Source organism: Indicator indicator, chromosome 11 (assembly GCF_027791375.1).
Source record: "Indicator indicator isolate 239-I01 chromosome 11, UM_Iind_1.1, whole genome shotgun sequence".
Classification (NCBI taxonomy): domain Eukaryota; kingdom Metazoa; phylum Chordata; class Aves; order Piciformes; family Indicatoridae; genus Indicator; species Indicator indicator.
The window spans coordinates 10,673,059-10,693,904 of NC_072020.1; the positions used below are offsets into that span (position 1 = coordinate 10,673,059).

At 41.3% G+C, this 20,846-nt stretch overlaps 1 protein-coding gene across 2 annotated transcripts in view; it reads left to right on the plus strand.

Moving 5' to 3' along the window:
• The window catches only part of HECW1 (HECT, C2 and WW domain containing E3 ubiquitin protein ligase 1), a 183,295-nt gene that overhangs the window by 112,507 nt on the left and 49,942 nt on the right, over positions 1-20,846 (plus strand). For both annotated transcript variants that reach the window (XM_054384743.1, XM_054384744.1), the window contains 5 exons: positions 4,931-5,081; positions 10,613-10,743; positions 13,358-13,479; positions 16,807-16,992; positions 17,568-17,702. In XM_054384743.1, the coding sequence (XP_054240718.1) occupies positions 4,931-5,081; positions 10,613-10,743; positions 13,358-13,479; positions 16,807-16,992; positions 17,568-17,702 (725 nt within the window). The remainder of the gene's footprint in view (positions 1-4,930; positions 5,082-10,612; positions 10,744-13,357; positions 13,480-16,806; positions 16,993-17,567; positions 17,703-20,846) is intronic.

Consider the following 20,846-nt stretch of genomic DNA (forward strand, 5'->3'; position numbering starts at 1 on the left):
TCCTTTGTGCATTCCTGGAGAATTACCCCACTTTTTGCAGTGGCGTTAAGTGCCCAGCAGAGCGCACTCAATGCCCTGCAACGTGGTCACCTTCAGCAGATGATCGATCAAACAGCCCAAAATGTGTAGTGCCTCAGGAGAACAACCGGGCGGGTACACAAAGCTCTGTTTTCTTCAGAGCTCAAGAAGGGAACACAATTATTTGGTGTGTGGTGCCCTGGACAAAAATAATGCATCACTTACCAAGCATGCTGTCAGTATTCCCTAAGCTGAAAACAGCCCCAGTGCTGGCGTCAGCTGCACCAGTAACAGGAACGATTCAAACGCCTTCAGCCCACTGAAGTCTTGTTAGAGGCCAACTGTGGCTTGCCAGCGAGTGATGAAATAGGAACAATTACCTCTCCAACGGGCAAATATTTCTCTTCCTCCCACTCTCTCCCCAACACTTGGTGAATTGGGCACATTCCCCATTAGATGACTTAATGATAGGACACTGACACGAGCTCAGGTGAGCAAAGCATCCTGTGAATCGTTCCACATTCTTCATCACCAGTTTAATGCATCTTTTCTCTTTCCTAGAATTATCCTCAAAAGGCAAGTGTTTCCACCACTGTTTTTCACAAGTGCTTTCCCAGCAGGGCTTAAGGACATGGATTGCAAAAAGTGTGATGATACAATACAGAAGTGATAGCCCTTTGTAGGATTTTATTTTACATCTTTTTTTACAATATAGGCTGTTATTGTGGCCTAAATTATACAGATCTTAAGAGGAATAGACTGTGCTGAATTAATTTTGGGGACAAAAAAAAAAAGTTGAATTTGGGTAATATTGGCTAGGGAAAATGTTTCCAAAAAGCTCTCTATGAAATTTTAAGTTAATTTCAAAATGAAAACTGTAGGCTTAACCTAGAAATGTTTCATCTTCTAGCATTCAGTGTCACTATCTAAGTGCCTTAAATGTCTCTTAATCCTAGATAAATAGTTCTTCATTCATGTGAAATGAATGTACATGAAACCATGTATTTTAAATCTGAGTTATCTGATCAGACCTGGCTAACTTCTCATGCACAGCATTAACTTCCATTCATAAACAGAAATGTAAATAGCTTGCCAGTGTTGCAAGCTCAGCGTTGACTGCTTTTACTGGGGTCACTCTTCTGGGCAATCTTCTTTCTCTTCTCAGCAGTTTTTTGAATAACTTTATTTCCCTGTAGCTCCACAACAGGGAGAAAAATTAAGTTTTATTTGGGAAAGTGAGGTAGAACAGATCTATTATTTATGTAGGAGTGCCATTTTGACAGTCTGGATAGTAAGGCCTGTACAAGATTGACAGAAGATGTACACAGTATGTATGGCCTCATGATGGCATTAATAGTCACCCTTTATTACCTGCATGCTTGCTGGTGCTGCTGGAAACCCTACAGAACTAAAGCCATGAAAAAGATATGTGCCCAGTTCAGAGCTGTGACTGAGCTTGGAAATGGAAAGACATCATATTTACTTTGTCTGGCAGGATTGAGGTCCTGCCAGAAAAATTTGTGCCTTCTGGGATGAATCAGAGCAGCTCCAGAGGCTGCTGTGAAAAATGACTCGGCTGATGGAGTGGGATCGCTGGAGAGCAGAACCAGTACTGTCCTGTTCCCAGCTTGTGCTCCAGCAGGCTCTTACTGGGAAGGTTAGATGAAGATTAGTCTCTGTTGTAGCCACAGTTGTATTTTGTCTCAAAAACTAACAGAAGACCCTGGTGAGATCTGTCTGCTTTGTCGATCACTTATGCCTCGAAGTTGCATGAAGGGACTTGAGCACAGTTCAGAAGCAGAGTTCTGTCTGTCAGTTCACCTGTCAGCCCTTTTGTCTCTCTGTGCAGGTATCCATCCATCTGTCCACAAATCTGGTATCATACACAGCTTCAGTGACTTGTCTACCAGCTTCAGTGACTTGTGTGACTTACAGATTGTCTTGTGGGAAGGCAGAAAGTGCACCAGCCCTCTGTCTACAGCAAAAGTATCAGCACCTGTCACCCTCTGGCAGTCTTCTGGGGTGACTAAAATAAGACTTATTCAGCTGATGAGAAATGCTGCTGCGAGGAGCAGTGCTGCTGCAAGGAGCAGTGCTGCTGCAGGTTTCTCAAAAGCCATATGACACATAGTTCCTAATATTTTATCAGGCTAGTGCAAGAGTCAGCCCCCGGTTTCCGGCTTACATGCCCAAAACCCAATGAATTTAAGCAGCACAGTGCTTAATTCACAGTGCTTAATTCAGTGTAGTTCATGACTCTACAAAGAATCCTAGAATTGTTTTGATTGGAAGAGACCTGTAAGATCATCAAGTCTGACCATTATCTAACTCTACCAAGTCTGGTGCTAAACTATTTCCCTCAGCACCCCACCTCTTTTAAACACCTCTAGGGATGGAGATTCAACCACCTCCTGGGACAGCCTGTCACAGTGTTTGAAAACCCTTTCAGTGAAGAAGTTTCTTCTGGTATCTAACCTGAACCTCCCCTGGTGCAACTTGAGGCCATTTTCTCTTCTCCTGTATTATTTGTTACTAGGAAGAAGACACCAACACCCACCTGACTCCAACCTCCTTTTAGGTAGTTCTAGCAAGCAAGAAGGTCTCCCCTCAGCCTCCCGCAGACTAAACAACCACATACATACTGCTGTTGCATGTCTGATACATTCCAAGAGAATTTGTGATCCAGTCCACATGATCCTGACCTGATGTTATCACTGTGATCTCCAAGCTCTGGACAAGTTTTGTTGCTTCTAGATTTCTAAGTATTATGCTTTAGGAGCTTAGGAACTCAGATTTAGTTAGGGAAATATTGCAGTGCAGCCTCTAGAGCTGGTAGTGCACAGACCTGGATTATGAGGAACTCTTGGTTTATTGGGTGCTGTTATTCTTATTAAGTACCCATCAGTAGGCTTCAGACCAATATGACCAGTTTGTGTCTTCTGTAGGCTGTCTAGAGTATGGACCTACAGCATTGTCCACAAGCTTTTAATTATCCATCAACCTTTATTGTTCACAGCTTGTTACATGTATACTACAATAGTGTAGGATGAAGGCTCTGGTTTATCCTTTGCCAGACAGCAGCAAGGGAAATTAAGATCTTTGTAATGTTAAGGTTCAGCATGTCACCTTTGATACGTCCAAAATTAATTCCTGGAGGATATTGCAGATAATGCATAGCTCCTGAGTTCCCCACCCAGGGTGGTACACCTGCCACCAGTGACAGTGTGCTCAGCAGGGTTCTGGCCTTTGGCCTGCCTTAATGTGTCACTCTGATTTCCTTCACTGTGCATCTCTTGTACTTGATGTGCTGCTTTTCCATTGTCTTATCTTTAAACATTGTTTTAACAAAGCTGCAATCTTGTTCTTGAAAAGGCTTCAAAATCCTTGGGAAACTTTACATGGTGGGAGGAAGGAAGAATCAGCTCCTTAAAATTATAGAGTGTTCACAGAAGAGACACTGTGTGTATACTTGTGGTGTAACTATAGGTTTTGCATCTATAAGGACTTGAGGCACTTAGTTTTGAAAGAAGAAATTCATGTGGCTCTTGCTGTTTTGGACTCTTCCAGAAAATTCCTCTAAGGATTCCTAGTGCCCATCTTTTAATGTTTGTGGGGTTAATGTGTCATGGGCAGCCAGCCATAGGCTTCAGACCACCTACTCTTGGCTGGGACCAGCCCAGGTGTGGAAACTGAATTTAGCCAGGGCAAACATTCCAGGGATGGGACCTGTTCATGAAGGACATGTTTCCAAATACAGCAGGAGGTTGTACAACTTCTCTCCTACTCTTAGAGAGCAGGAGATAAAAATGCATAAAGTGTGAAATCCATCTGATCCTGAATTTGATCACAGAAAACTATAGAAGAAGGAGTGGAGTCATCAGGGAGAAGGATACCATAGTAAGAATATGGGAGTTAGAGGAAGTGTTTGCCCCCAAAGGTAATCACCATATGTGCATTTGTGTGTGAATGTGAGTGAGGTTTGTATATAACACATGCAGAAGGTATGTACATATATTTACATGGATATGTCATCAGCTGATGGATCATGTAGAAATATGAAGCTAGGAAGCCTAATTTATATCACTACTCCATGCATTCCAACCAATTTGATATGTGGCTTTGCTAGCTAACTCACTTCTAAATTTCTCCTCTTCCAAACACTTTTTTATTTCTCAACATTACCATTTTCCACAAGCCATCATATACCAGGTAACTTTGAGTTTTCAGTCACAGGACAACATAAACATTAGCAGGAAACAGTAATCATGGAAGGCTCAATATTGTGCTGCAAACTTTCAGTCTTATTCACATTCATGAGAGTAAGAAATTTGTGACATCCAACCAGGCTGTTTTCAGGGCAACCTTTAATTGCTGCAGGGTATCCTTCGAAGCCACTTTATGAAAAAGGGAGAGATGAAACATATTTGTTCTGAACCATAACAAAAAAGAAAACATGAGATTTGCCACATTAGTTCAGATGTCCTCCTTTTCTACTCAGTGTCAGTTTGACATGGCTACCCCCACCTGCAACAGATCCAGCCAGCTAGAGTTACTGATTGTAAAATTATCCAGCCCTTCGAAAACACGTAGCCACTATGTCACTTGTGTTTCATAGTCTATGGTAGTCAGTTCCATAGGCTGCCTATGTGCTGTGTGTGAGATGTTTATGTATATGCATGTACTGCATATGCATCTCTCTGGATAAGCACATAGTACGTATACACATTGAATGCACACTTCGAGTACGCACCCGTGATGTATACTGCACGCATGTGAGCTGTATATGGGACCTCTGGTGTGTATATGCCCTGTCTGTGGCCACGGATGTCTGTCTCTCTCTATCTCCCACAGTTAAGTTTTCTGGAATGCATCACACTGACACCGTCACCCCTTCCTTTCTTTCCAACCCTAGATTGGGAAGCTCGGATAGACAGCCACGGAAGGGTGTTCTACGTGGATCATGTCAACCGAACCACCACGTGGCAGCGCCCCACAGCCGCGGCGACGCCAGACGGGATCCACAGGTCTGGCTCCATCCAGCAAATGGAGCAGCTGAACCGACGGTGAGCGTTTCCCCCTCTGTGCCTTTGAGATGATCTACTGCCCCAGCAGCTTCCTGCATTTCCCACTGCATCTCATCAGCTCCCTAAGGATTTCTCTTTCCTCCTTGTTCAAGTCCAGTGTATGTGTTCCTGTCCATACCACTGATCTCTTTCAACCTGCTGGTGTATGTGCTGCGGGTATCTGGTACCCAACCTTGCCCACTTAAGAAGTGCTGTTGGGTGACAGATCATAGAATTATAGAAGGAGTTGGATTGGAAGGGACCTTAAAGATCCTCTAGTTCCATCCCCCCAGCCATGGGACACCTTCCACTGGACCAAGTTACTCAAGGCCTCCAACCTGGCCTTCAACATGTCCAGAGAGGTCCTTCCTCATAATGGCATGACAGAAATATGTGTCCTATCTGGATTTTGGGACAGACATATGCCACTGTGCTGGCCCATGAAGTGTCCTGTCTGCCACCTCCTTTTGTTGTTTGGTTTTGGATTTTTCTGGCCACTTTACCTAGGATGTGAGACAACAAATGTTTCCAACAGCAAGAGGCTTTCGGAAAACTTTTTTGGAAATTACTTTCAGAAGAGAAATGACTCCCAAAAGTTTTATTTGAAACTACTCCCAAAAGACAGAGTCACTTTTGCTATTGAACTGTAAGAGTGGTATGGATGGGCCAGCATCTAGTGCTTGGCTATAGCAGTTTCTGAGCTGACTGTTGTTGAAAATGTTGCTGTATCATGTAGCATTTCTGCTCAGGCTAATTAGGCCTGTTGAAAGGTCTGTCTCCTTTTCCAGGGCAGAGCACTGCTCTGCTGTACACATTTCTAGATGGAGACAGATCTGCTTAGTGTTGTATTGAGCCCTGTAAATCTGTCAGTTCATTCTGAGCTGGCTGAGATATCTCTTAACATGGCACATATTTTCTCTTTGACTACTCTACACATAGATTTGTTTATCATTTCCTTCTCATGTTTGCTTTTCAGGCTGAATTTAAGAGGAAAGAGAAAAAATAAACAGTTGGTCAACAAATCTTCCTCTTTTTTATTTCAGGAGAGGTTTTGTGTTTTTTTTTTTTTAATTCCCCACTTACTGTAATGATATGGTCTCTAGAAAAAGGCAAGCAAAGCTGAAATTATGTTCTAATTATAGCATGGTAAAATGCCACAAAAGTTTTTTTGGTCTTTGTTTTCATGCTAAGAGAAAGATGTGCAGCTGAGAGAAGGATGCAGAATTTCAAAGTACTCATTTCAGAGTGCAGAATAATTTAGGAGTTACTGTGGTTAAGGAGAGCTGGGCCCTGAGTGATAACAACTAGAAAGCTAATTTAACTTGTGGTTGTTTTGCAACTTCAGTCAGCACCATCAATACACTCTTGAAGAATTTCTCCATTTTTCACCAAAATTCATTATTTTTGATAGTATTTCATAACACACTATGTCATAAAGAAGTGAAAGAGCCTGCTCCCTCATTACAGCTTTCCTCAGACTGTATGAAGCTACCACATTAAAGTTAAAAAAAAACAAAACATACTAAGGAAAACAAATGTTTAATGTCAATTCTTTCCAGGGATTTACATGACTTCTCTGTCATTGGCACATGTCTTTGAGAGGAATTTGAGCCATGATAAAGCTCAGACTACCACTTAAGCAGGTTACCTGCCACAGAAAGCAGAAAGCTCTGTTCTGGACCTACATCAGGATTTGTTTGAGGTTAGCGAGTTCCAACAGGCCCAAGGGGCAATGGTTTTAAAAGTTTAAACTAAAAGAAGGAGAAACTTAGATGAGGTTTAAGGAAGATGTTTCTTACAGTGAGGATGCCAAAACATTGACACGGGCTGCCCGGAGAAGTAGTAGATGCCCCATCCCTGGAAACATTCAAGGTCAGGCTGCACAGGGCTCTGAGCAACCTGCTCTAGTTAAAGATGTTGCTGCCAGCTGTGGTGGAGTTGGGCTAGATGACCTCTAAAGGTCCCTTTCAACCCAAACCATTCTGTGATTCTAACTGCAGCATACCCAGGAAAGGCAAAAGTTCATGTGAGTGTCTACGGAGCAGTTTTCCATTCTGTTAGTCCATGCAGGTTAGTGATGAAACCAGCAGAAACTGAAGGGTGGGCACTGCCCTTCTGACCTCCTTGCTCCAAACTTTTGTTCCATATTTTCTTGTAGGCTGCCTAGCTTTCTTGGTTCTGACTCGATTATCACTGGTTTGGGCTGAGAATTGACGTTCTTTGGATCTCTCTGGTTTTAGTATTCCTATATCCCATTACACAGTAAGAAGAAGTACGAAGGGGTTTCTAGAGTGCAGTATTTGTCCCTACCAGAGTCCCATTAGAGACTAAACACTTTACAGCTTTATTAAACATGAACTGTCATGGCTTCTTAGGGCAGAGGAAAAAAGCTGATGATTCACTACTCTCTGCCAGAGCTCCCTTGATTTTGAGAAGCTGAATGCTGAGGTCTCCTATTGTTCCCAAGTTTGGGAACACGTTGCCAAGATTCTAGTAAGAGATTCATAGTGAAGCTCTGAGTATTAGTCCAGTGGCAAGTCATTTCTGTATTTTCAACATGGCTGTTATACTATTAATAATTAGTACTGTCCTAAACATAATTTCAAATATTTCATGTCCACAGATTTCAGGATTTTGAGGAAAACCACCTTTTTATAAATGATTATCATCAGCACTCTGAAGGATCAGGCTATGTTTTAATCACTCACTTTAGAAATTCTGTTTTGCTGTATTTCAAAGTTCATTTTTGGAAATTTTCTCCAGCAAGCACACCTAAGAATCATTTTAAGTGAAGAAACAGCAAACATAGACCTTGCTGATAGAATTCGCAGCAGCCTGAACTTTTGCTCTAACCTCAAACAAAATTTGGATTCAAAATCACTTAACAGTTTGAAAAACCCTGGTGACTTTTCTTTTTAAACCTATCTACTCACTTTTTGGCTTCCTGGTTTCATTTGTGGAAGGGAATGGAAGGGAATGAAAAGACCAGAATATTACAGGGAAGCTTGGTATTTCCAGCCCAGCCAAAACCACAAAGCTTTGGAAACTCAGCCTGAAAAAGCCCCATAGCTGTGCTTGAACCTAGTTCTGCTTTCCTTCTGTGCTCCAAGCTTCCCTTTAGCTGTAGGAACCATTTGAGGCTATAGGGAATGCAAAACTGGGATCCAGGGGTTGGGCAAACTCCAAAGAGACATCCATGCTTCTTATTTTAAAGACCCTTGCTCACTTTCTACACTGCTACCTGACTTTCATACTTGTTAGCAAAGCAGATAACTATACTTGTTGTTAAAGCTCTGCTGGAAAGGTGCTTTGCAGCATAGATATAACTAGGCTTGTCTTTGCACTAACTTAAAAGGTAGTAAGCACCATAAATTATAACCCTAATAGTCAAGTGTGGTATTTCTAAACCTTCATTTCTTTGACAAATCACTTTGAAAGGAGACTGGAATTTCCAGAGGCATTCCCATAACTTTTGCACTTTCAATGTTTTCTGCAATTACTTTGGCATTTTCTGGTATTTATATAAGATTTTATAGTATTGAGACCCAAAAGAAAAGCGTAGCCTGTTGTTGGCATACGGCTAGTGTTACTCTTTAAGGTTTGCCAGCAGGGATTTTCTACCATCTAATTAAATTGAAGCTACAAGGGTTTTTTTTATATACATGCTTATATTCCTTGATTATATGAACTTCTTCCCCCCCCCTTTTCCATTACATGTGGGTGTTGTAAAACTCCTCCAGCACTGGAATGGAAAGTTCATTCAGTTGCCTGCAGTCAAGTGAATAAAAATGTAAAATGTAGGTCTAAAACAGAGGGTTTAAAACTCCAGTAAATTCAGGTTGTTGTGAAACCTGCTATCAGAATTGCCTTGTCAAGATGGCTGTTTACTTAAACTGTCCAAATGTACATTAGATGGAGTTTCAAATGACTTTGAATACTGGAGGACACACATAGTACTGTGAAAGTTTAGCATAAATCTATTAAACTTTTGATTATTTTTCTTAATTATCTCTGTCCCTTCTGTCCAAGGTAGGGTTTCAGTGAACTGCTGGAGATGATATCTCTTAAGAGATGTAAAAGCCAAATCCTAACTGCTTGTCTTTAATGATCTTGTGTCACTTTGGGAAACTAACTCCTGAGTAACTTCTCCTTTGGAATAAAGTATGCATTAACAAATAGAGAGAGAGAGAGAGAAATTAAGTAACATTTGTAAGTCAGAGCTTGAGGTGAAGAAAGAAAAAACAAGGTAAGTCAGAAAAGTGAGAAACAATTCTGGATGAGATTAAACAGACAGTAAAACCATCCTGGTTTATATACATGTGGAAATGTAATCCAGAAATAAGGATTCAAAATTAAATTATTGAAGAGAACCTATTTTCTTTCTCTCTGCTTCTTAATTTCTCCTTATACTTTCTTTTCCTTATCTTTTTGTATCTGTATATAAAATGCATATTCAATATATAGACTTATCTTGACAGCTTGCCAGTAGAACCAAAGAAATCTTGATCTCTAATCTTATTCATCTGTGTGAGTGAATATGTTAAGTAAAATTTGTTTTGTGTAGTGCAAATTCAAAACACTCCAGGTTATTCCCCCAACCAAGTATATACTTTATTCCTAATCTACTGAAGTATTTAGGATTGGGTTCATCAGTAAGACCATGATCATCCCATGGACATAAAATAATGTGGGAATTAGTTCTATGATTAGCATGGAAATGAAGTTATAGATATTTTTAGAGGCATTTGCAGGTTTTTATTCAGACTTTTATTCTGTCGTTCTTGCTGTTATTTATTTATCTGTTTATTGTTTCCTCTTCCTTGTTCTCCAGCTGGCTGCACCCAAGTGCCCAATCCCACTGATTTCCTAAAAGGATTTAACACTTGCATCCTTAGGCTGCTCATTCAGCTCATGTTATGTCTTATTCTTCTTTTCTCTGTGTGTCATATCAATTAGATTGTAGCTCTCTGAGGTCACACTACCCATTAGTCTGCAGTCCATATTGTCAGCTACAGTGGAAGTGTTCCCAACTACTGGCCATGCAATATCATAAATTCTTATTAGTCTTTACCTCTAGGCTTGCACGTGTGCATCCATTACTGTAATAAAAAGACTGAAGGGTACTCAGCATGTCACAGAATTGATCCTTACTTCATTGGTTATGACTAAATGAGAAGGGAAACCATGATCCACCAGTAGACTGAGGTTCCAGGTGCCCAGGTGTTTTAAAGGGAAGCCTAGTAGCAACCTGTAGCCTAAACACCTATCTAAATTTGACCTTTGAGTATTCCTAGCTTTGCACCCTTTGTAGCTATTTGTTAGTCAGTGCAAAACGCCATACTTGCAGAGTAATGGTTGACCTAGATGTGAGTATCTGCATCAGCTGAAGAGTCAGGTGTGCTCTGACTCTGTTGTATGCTGAAGATGGAAGTGTTGGAGTAATTCAAAACCAGCTTTGATTTAGGTGGAAAGCCACCAGAAAGCTCTCCTGTTAACTGAAGCATGTTGTTCCTTTCTCCGAACGTGTGTAGATACCAAAACATCCAGCGAACCATTGCCACAGAGCGGACTGAAGACGATGCTGTGGTAAACAACAGGGTGGAGAGAGTTCCTGCTGGAGGAGGAAGTGACTCTGAGGCTGAACCTTCCCAGCCAAGCTCAGGTATGGGGGGAAAAGCTACTGAGTGGCATCTTCAGTGCCGTTCAGTGATGACCTTCAGTTCTGGGGAAATCTGCATTTCCATTGGAGACTGGAACTTTGTTATACTGGGTTGCAAAAACCAATTAAAAGAAAAGAGCTTCAGGCTTGAAATTTTTAGACCTGAAACCAGAGGTACAGAGCTACATACAATGGACCTCAGTTCTTTTTTAACATCTAGTAAGACAGGCAAAGCATTTTTACTTTAGAAAAGGCCTGTTTGAAATTAAAATGGAAAAGGCATCTGTTCTTTATTCACCTTAGTGGTTACAAAAATGACACTGTCTTATTTTTGCTGCAATGTGATTTTTGTCTTGGGGCATTGCATTTTACTCTCTCTGGACATGGCTTTTGCACTGCTACACTTGTCTATATGGTCACACCTGCAGGGGTCCTGGCATCAGGTATGAAATACTTGGGCTTTTAAAGCTGCGATTCTGTGATAGCTATGAGCTGACCTAAGTGAGGGCTGCTACTGAAGGAGACACAGCTCTCATTTTGCTCATCAATAACATATGGCACAGGACCCCATACAGGAGCATAGACCTATGTGACTGAAAAATAATCTTGTTTCTTTTACTTAATGTTATTTTCAGCCAGGTTAGTTCTTTCATCTGTCTCACTAGATGACTAGACAAAAATGACTGTCAGTACAGAAAAGAAGAGCAGAATAGGTAGGGTAGGATGAGATGGCAGGGAACTCTTCATATGAGTCATATTTTCTTAAAACATTTGTGAAACCATAGCCTAAGTGTTTGTTTCAGGTAAGAAGCACCAGCAATCAGAGTAGTGCCCACTATGGAACTTGTGGGCATGCAAAAATAAGTGTTTCAAATCTTGTTTGAGAATTTGCACTGCAGTTATCTTCCTTTTGGTCGTTTTCACCTAATTTTGTGTTTTGTGGTGTTTGCTGGAAGTAAGTATGACTTCCTGCCATCGTTTTGCCCTCCCTCTGTAAATACCATTGTCAAAGGGAAAGAACCCACACATCTGCTTGAATTTTCTTAATGTTCCATGTGGAAAAGGGAAAATAACACAGAGACAGAGGGAAATCTTTTTTTAAACAAGTTTGGGAAAATAGTCCATGTTGCCTTTTTGTTTTCCTGATCCGTTAGGTGTTTTTAGCTTGAAAATCTGTTTTGACTAAGAATGTTTAATATTTTATATTCAGAGTTTCCTTGCAATCCCTTCTTTTGCCATTTATGGGAGCCTATTACCTACTCTGTGTCTTAGAGAGAGAATCCAGTCCTCTCTGTTAGTAGCTGAAATGGAAATGAGGTCCACATTTTATCATTAATATTGAAATGATAAGTAATGTAGTCATTACTTGTAATATCTATAATCCTGTACTATAATAGCCTAGATAATAAAAGAGTAATTTAATAGGAATTGCTACCAGTAAGTGTTTAGGTCAATTTGTTATGTAACATTCACTGTTTTGTTTTGACCACAAAGAACTAATGAGTATGAGATGTGTCATCTTAAATGATAATTGCTTTGGGTTTAGAAGTAAAAAGTCAATCATTGTATGAAATGCAAGAATTAGAAGATCAAGGATGGTGTAGACCACACTAGAATAAGAAAAGGCCACTGTAAGATGTATTTGCTGTTTGCCTTTTAATTTAAAAGAAAAATGTCAGAAGGAATACAATTTAGATGTATTAATCCAGATTCTAAGGCAGTAAAAGTCAATTTATCCCCAGCAATGGATCCAGTCTGCAGTTTTAAGTAGATAGACTAAGATGTCTCTAGCAGGAAGAAAAGTGATAAGTGATAAGAAAAAAAATAATATCTATATTTATTCTGTGGATGACGTCTGCATCCAGCTTCCCTGGACTGCAAATTAAATTTGGCTTGCCTTTGAAAACACCACAACTGCATACTTAAGCCAAAATTCTGTAGTAGGAAGCATTTTTCTGGTGCCTATAGAAGGTCAAGAAGTTCCCACTTCTGCAGAGTTATGTTCTCAGATGCTGGGTTCTGCTCCTTTGTTTCATGAATTTATACAGATCAGAAAGTATCCCTTTGTGTCTGTGGTTTCTTTTCTTTACCATACAATTTCCCAAAACCTTGGACTTGCCAAAAATAATACAAGGATCAATGCTTTGCAGTACCAACATGAATGTGAGTGGCTGAGCAGGGGGCTTCCTGAATCCAGTCTTATTACCAAATGCTTTCTGCTGGTGAACTCCTTAAGATGGACTGGAGAATCATGTCTCTGTAAAATGAGCAGTGAGGGGAACCACTCAGGACCTGGGTGGCAGAACCCCAAATCATCAGCTAGTAAAACCTGCTGTGTCTGGATAATACTGAGAAGCATCAGGAGATGTGTTACAAACAGTACAGAAAAGCACACAGCTTCTGCCCTGCTGCAGTAAGCCCTGCATCACTAATCATATGTACATCTACCAGTTTGCCATCAGGCTTGTCTTAAAAACACAAAGAAGGTTAGGTGCCCTGGGCAGGGTGGTGACTTTTTTATACTGCCACTTTTTCAGCCATTCATTAAAAGTTAAATGACAAACTGTGCTTTCCAGAGAATCAATAAAATTTTGCTGTCTTTTTCACTTTTGTCCAGAGGTTAGGAGGGAAGGTTCCCTTTCTCCTGTGAATTCTCAAAAAATTACCTTGTTGCTGCAGTCTCCAGCTGTGAAGTTCATCACCAATCCAGAGTTCTTCACTGTGCTACATGCAAACTATGTGAGTAATCAAGATTTGCTCTCTCTCACTATGGATTTCTGAATCCAAATGCTGTGTCTCAGGTCTCTCAGGTGAATGCATCATGAATTGGTGTGGTGTGACTTGTGGATCAGTTGTCCTTTCTGAGCACCAGACCAGGTAGTGGACAGTACAGGCAGGCTGCTCCTGGGAAAATTTTGCTGGGTTTCTGCCTCACACAAGGAATTCCCAGGTACAGAAAAGCTCATTAATTTTATCCTTACAGAATAAGCAGAAACCCTTGCTTTCAGCTTGGTTGATTCTGTTGTCTGTTGCTGCAGGTAGTGAGGTTGTTGCCTTTCATGCCACATTCCTGAGAAATCTTACTCAGACACCACCATCTCTCGGGGAAATAGAGGGGAAAAATTACTAACTCATGTAGTTTGCACTCTTGAGAAGCAGGTGAGCATAATGCAGTGAAAGAAATACCAACTTAAGTCAGTGAAAAAATAAGAATGAAAAAGTAAGAATGCAATTTTTCCCATTAACATAATAGATCTGCATTTTTTCCTTCAAACCTAGTGTGGAGTAGGAAAAACTAAATGATAGGAGGAAGCAGATAGGGAAATCTGACAAGGAGATATAGTCCTAGTTTTTCATATCACAGAATCACAGAATGGTGGGGGTGGGAAGAGATCTTCAGAGATCATCTAGTCCAACTCCCCCTGCTAATGCAGGTTCAACTAGAGCAGTTTGCAGAGGAACATGTCCAGGCAGGTTTTAAAAGTCTCCTGATCCAGTACCCTCACAGGAAAGAATTTTTTTCCTTAAGTGCAAGTGAAATCTCCTGTCTTGAATTTTGTGCCCACTACCCCTTGTCCTTTCACTGAGCACTACTAAAATGAGCCCAGCCCCTTCCTCATGACTTTCACCCTTTAGATATTGATAAGCATTAGTGAGATGCCCTCTCAGCCCTCTTTTCTCCAGACTAGAGAGCCCCAGGTCTCTCAGCCTCTTCTCAAGAGAGATCCTCAAATCCCCTCAGTATCTTTGTGGCTCTCCATTGTACTCCCTCCATTAGTTACCTGTCCCTCTTGAGCTCAGGAGCCCAGAACTGGACACAATACTCCAGCTGTAGCCTCATCAGGGCAGAGTAGAGTAGAGTGGGAGGAGAACCTCCCTCGACCTGCTGGTCACACTCTTCTATTAAGAGCAGTGTGACCCCAGAGTGCCATTGACATTCTTAAATGCAGTTCAGCTGGGCATCTACAGATGACTTCTGAATATTTGGAAAGTCATCCATTTCTGGGTAAGGATGACCTTTCTTTTTGAAAGGAAAAGAAGTTAAAACACTCAAGGAGTTGCCTCAGTGCAGGTCTTTAGATAGCTATGGGGGTCAAGTTCTGGCTGTGGCACTTTGTGGGTTGAAGCCAACTCTCCGTCTCCAAACATCTGCCAGAGATTATTGTCCATGAAACCTTGCAGAGGAGGGGATATATTAATTCAACTCATATTACCTGAACTAGGTTTTGGAGTGCATGTAATCTCCTCCATTGACAGCATGATATATGGTAATTTACAGCTAGGAGCAATATCATTTTCATTTGGCATAGCTGTTTGCAAAGTGAGCATAGTGTGGTGTGAGGAAAAGCTTACATGAGACTGAATAACTATTTTATTTCTCACTGAAATGAAGGGGGGAAAAAAGAGAGGCCTTCAGTTTGAATTTATAAAGTTGTCTCTACTATGAGAGCCAGAATAATCTATTGAAACATCTGTCAAATCATCCTGCAGATTCCACTTGTACAGAAATAATGGCCCACATAATTTTTGGCTATAGCATGCTTCTAATATTTTAACCACAAGCCTCTATTAAAATTTCAAGCTACTAATTATGCCAGTGAAGTCGGGATTGGAAAATATTATCCAGCAGTTAGAATGAAAAAGGAAAGTCTCTCATTTTTTAGAGATTTTATTTCAATCAGAAACCTACTTTTTTTGTTCACCCAGTGCACCTAAGAGGTACTCTCTCATTGGCAACATATTAGATCAAAATACACCATCTGTCTTGGAGCAGGCTGGGATCTTAGCAATTTGTGACCGTGAAGCTTTCCTGGGTTTTAACCAGGTCATATCTTCAGGGCAGAGATCATATCTCTGTGATTTCATAACATTTACCATCCCTGGCCATAATTAGGGACCCTGTGCTGCAGGCAGTATTTCTAAGGAATACCACCGTAATAAATCCTTGCATAATACCAATAATACTGATAAAGGTTTTATTGCATTAGAGCGGTTAAAGCAAATTACACAGAAATAGAGAATTCAGAGTTTTGGGGTCAGATTCTCTGGACAGATTACAGGTACATACAGTGGGGCTCAGCTGGCTGGAGACAAGAGTCCTCCAGTGATCCTTTATTACTCCAGTGAGTAATTAAAGGCTTCAGGCTGACCAGCAGAACCAACATCCTCATTTCCTCTGTAGTGAAATGCTCAGAAGGTCTGAAGATTATTCTAACGTTTCCTACCCTGTCTTGAGCAGCTTTTTCCCTTCAGTAAATGACCCCAGGAGCAGCCTGTGGATAAGAACACACTTGTCAGCCTAAGTGTATTTTGTGGCTCTCTGTCATTGAACACTCTTTGGCCCCTGTTCTGCAACCAGATCAGCACAGTCATTCACAACTGCCTCAGTGCATTTAATGCCCTTTGTGAGATATGGCTTGGTGCCTGAGGGATGGTGTTCCTCTAGCTCATGAAAATATCTCCATCTGACATGCTTTGTAGTCACTGCAGAAACAAATACTGCTTTCCAGGAAACGATTCGTATCTTCCAAAAACAGACAGCTCAATGTGTCTGTTTCTGTCCTGTGGCTCTAAAGTGACCATAAATAAGTCACCAAGCTTAGATATAGACATCTGCACTGCAGTCCTCTTAAGTTCGTGAATCCTACCACATGTATCTTGATTGGAATTACAACATAAATACGTGTTCCCAGATGTCTTTGCATCTCTCTAGCGTCATCCAGTCACACAAGCAGTGTGTTTCTGGTGACCAGTGAAAAGGCTGAAACAAGCATCTCGTGTGAGGTGTTGTAGCTCATCATCTTTTTGGACTGGGTTAGAAAGGCAGCTGCTTCTCCACAAGCTAGCTGTGCATGGTGTGTGGGGGCGTTTCACTTTCCAGATTGTATTTCTTAATTCTAGGTGTTCACATGAAGTAGCTGTTCAGATCAAAACAATGAGTTGGAATCAATTCTTGAACCTAACAGAGTTTGTTTCAGTTCTTTGGTCGCATGTCCTGTGAAATAACCGAGTGTGTTGTTGTGACACCAGGACTGCCTTTCCTCACTTCTGTTTCCCATCTCACAGAGTGCCTATCGAGTCTTCACTAACAGTACCTGCTTGAAGCATATGATATTGAAGATCCGGAGAGACGCTCGTAACTTTGAGCGCTATCAGCACAACAGAGACCTGGTAAATTTTATCAACATGTTTGCTGATACACGGCTGGAGCTTCCTCGTGGCTGGGAGATAAAAACTGACCAGCAGGGCAAGGTAAGGGAGCACCAACAAAACTAATCACAGCACATCAGGCTGCGTGATTACTAAAGGTTCCTTCCTTCTTCACTCAAACTAGGTGAAGGCTTGGTTTAAAAAGCACAAGCAGAATTATTTTAGAAGCAGAAAAAAGCTTCAAGAGCCCATGTTTTGAAGCGTAGTGGTGACCCTTTAACTTTCTGTGGAATATCACACCATAGCCAAGGCAGCATTGGACCAACAAAAAAGTTTAAGCCAGAGTCTAAGCCTGTCATGACTGCAAAATTTGGCCTAGTGTCTCTGCCTCCAACGAAGCTCTGCTGAGTGACTTCTGGAACCACTAAACTGGCTAAAGCAGTGTTCCCCGGCAATTTTAATTCCTTTTGTCTTGTTTACTTCATGGTCATTGCACATGATTTTGACCTACATAGCTTCAAGTATTTTCCAAGAGCTGTTCTGGCTTTGACTGAGAATGTCCTGTTGCTTGCTGAGCAGAGTATTTCTTGCCAGACGACCCAGTGGTTTTCACTCAATGAGGCCATCACAGTGCTGGCAGTCTTCTTACAAAGAAACGCTGTTCCTGTGTGTTTCAGTCTTTCTTCGTGGACCACAACAGCCGTGCTACCACTTTCATAGACCCCAGGATCCCACTGCAGAATGGTCGTCTCCCCAATCACCTGACACACAGGCAGCATCTTCAGCGACTCCGTAGCTACAGTGCTGGAGAGGTAACTGGGCTGATATCAATGCAGAGACTTTCTGTAGAATCTTCTGTAGAATTAAAAGCACTTTTTATCTTTGAAATGCACTGAAACAAAGTGCCTTGTGGATTTTTGTCTTTCAAAGGACATAAGAGATTTTTATTTTTCTTTCTGGAGGGCTTATCTCACAGCTTGCTGGCAATGAAGCTTTATATTTTGACAATTTTTCAGAATTAAATAGAAAACTAGTAGAACTAAATAACCAAAGTGAAATTGTGACAAAACAGATTTTAAAAGAAGAATCCATCTTTGACATCCTAGTTTTGCTTTAGTAAAGTCAAGTCACTCATTCTTTTTATAGCCTGATACTTCAGCAGTCTCATGCTCCAAGATAAACTCCCCAGCAGTAGTGCAGTAATGTATGTTGAGGTTTGCTTCCCTAGTTTTCAGTCACACTGATCATCTTTCCCATATTTCATGGAATGATTTTTATGAGAGGGCCATGGGCAGGATGAATAAAACCTAAGTCCTGAGTTTGTATTGTGAACTTAAGGAAGAAGAAATAGCCATCAGGTTCTTCATATAGCAAATCCATACGGCTGAAGATTTGTAGAGACCGAAGTGGTAGAGGAGTAGAGATAAATTCTGGCCAAAGGATTTTCCTCTTCCAGAAAAACATCTGGAGAAATGCTTGTGAAATTAACAGTAAAATTTACTGCAGCAGGACCAGTCTGAACACCTCCCACTGCCAAATAGGGTTGGGATCAGGAGCTGACTGGGGAGGGAGGTCAGTACTTTAGGACCAAAGGTAGATGAGGCATGAGTAGCTTGAGTAGGTTTTCTCCATCTGGGGCAAACATGGCAACATATATCTGAAGATAGAAGTGTATCAGTGAATCTCTTTCAAATATATCTTCCTACCAACTCAGCAACTGGCATCTGCCAACAGCTTCAGTTTAGTGTTGATGTGGTGACTGAATTTTTGACATGAATGTGAAAGTCACCTGCATGATGATTCATATTTGGGTCCATGTTTGCCTGGAGCTCGCTTACAAATTCACCATGTCCAGGACAGAAATACTGCTGAGCAACTCAGAAGACCTAGCCTAGAAAATACACTTGGTTTTGCAAATGCTGGCAAGGCTGACAAAGAACAATTTGCAATAAACCCAAAATACCAAGTACAGGGAAGGGAGTGAAAAGTGTTGATCATTTTTGAGTAATAATCCTCTGGGGAAATGGTTAACTGTTCACTGAGGCCACTGATTTGGTACCATGAGCCACTGAAGCTGTGCTGACACCTTACAAAGTCTCGGTGGCCAGTTCCCACAGTGCTTCTGCACCTTTGTTAGAGTCAGTAGCTTCCCCTCTGGAAGCATCTTCTGCTCCACTGGAAGGACTTCTATTGATTTCCAAGGACTTTGGGTTGGTGCCTAAAAGCCCACCATTTACAACTCAGCCTATTTATTAAGAGCTGCATGTTCCATGCCATTTCTTCCAAGTGGATTTGGATGATCTTTTGTCCTATAAATCATGTCTGTAGGGACACACTTGGGGCTTTGTCCTGGCCATGTATCAGCTGTCTGCAGTCCAGCTGGTTTCTTTGCTGAGCAGGTGGTGTGGCCTCTGGAATCTCTCACCAGGACAGTATGAAGGACCAAGAAAGACAGCCAGCAGTTTTGAACATTACATACAGATGTCAAATGAGACTGAAGGAGAGCAGAACAGTGCAGCTTCAGCCACAATTGCTTGTGGGTGCCAGAGAGGGTACAGAAAAGAGGCAGTAAAGGTCTATACCCTCAGAAAGGGTATAGAAAAGAGAGGAAAAACTCTATCCCCTGCCTTGGTACACACCTGGCATCCTGCCCAAGTGCCAAAATGTGTCATCTGGACTTCCCAGGGACTTTGTGACACTGAGTGATCAGTTAAGGAAAGAAGAGACAAAAAAACCAGATGAGCTCAAAAAGAAATACCCCAGCTTTACACACTCAGTGATGGCTCTTAGCTGAGCCATCAGAAATTATTCTGGTTCTAAGAAATTGTGATCTCAGTACTCAAGAGCAGACAAAAAAGCAAATGTAATGTCTGGAATGCTTAGAAAATTAATAGAAAGATCTGTTTAATCTAGGAGAGAACAGGCATTGCCAGAACTAAGTTTTGGTTGCAAGAGCCAAACCGATGTGATCACATTAAGGCAGAATAGAGTTCAGCAAGAGCAGTTAACCAGAGGAGCTAACAATTACATGGGCATTGGGTCTCCTTTTCTTCATACTTTCAGGCCAATACATAGTGCAAAAGCCAGTTTTGTCTCAGCCACACAGAAGTTTCTGAGCTCCCTGGCCACAGCCAGTGCAGTAGGTAAGCTACAGTGCTGAAGTAAAACTGATGATCTCCTGCCCTCCCTTCCATGACATCCATGAATCTTCTACATCATTTTGAGTCATCAAAGTGTGACCTTGATTCCTGCCTGGTAATCTGTCTTGTTGAACAGAATACCTTGCAATACTAATAAAGAATGGATTTTTAGTATTTCAAATGTACTTTTAAAACTCCCCTGCAGAACTGGAACATAAAAATGTGTCATCTCAAATATGGCAGTTTGCTTTGCTTTATGACCTTTAATATTCCTTCTCAGTATATATTGCTACTCAGAGAATAGCAATAGCAGTTACACAACTCCTTTGGAAGCTTGCCTGTTGTTTCCAAGTGCTGTTATTCAAGGCCTACCCCAAACACTAACAGGCCAAGTGGAGATTAAAACTGCCCCTTCCCCCTTAGCCTCTATCTGGTGGGCTGTTTTTAAAAACATGTATAAAAAATAGCAGCACATATAACAGAACTGTACTTCCCTCTTCCAAGAAAGAGAGCACCCATTTCATAAATTAATCTGTAACTTTTATGCTTTTCTGCACAAGATCACAGAATTGTTTCAGTTGGGGAAGACCTTTAAGATCATCAAGTTCAACCATTCTCTAATTCTACCAAGTCTGGTGCTAAACCATGTCCCTCAGCACACCGCTGCCTCTTTTCAACACCTCCTGGGATGGGGATTCAACCACTTCCCAGGGCAGCTTGTTCCAGTCTTTGAGAAGCCTTTCAGTGAAGAAGCTTCTTCTACTATCCAACCTAACCCTTCCCTGGCAACTGGAGGCCACTTCCTTTTGTTCTATA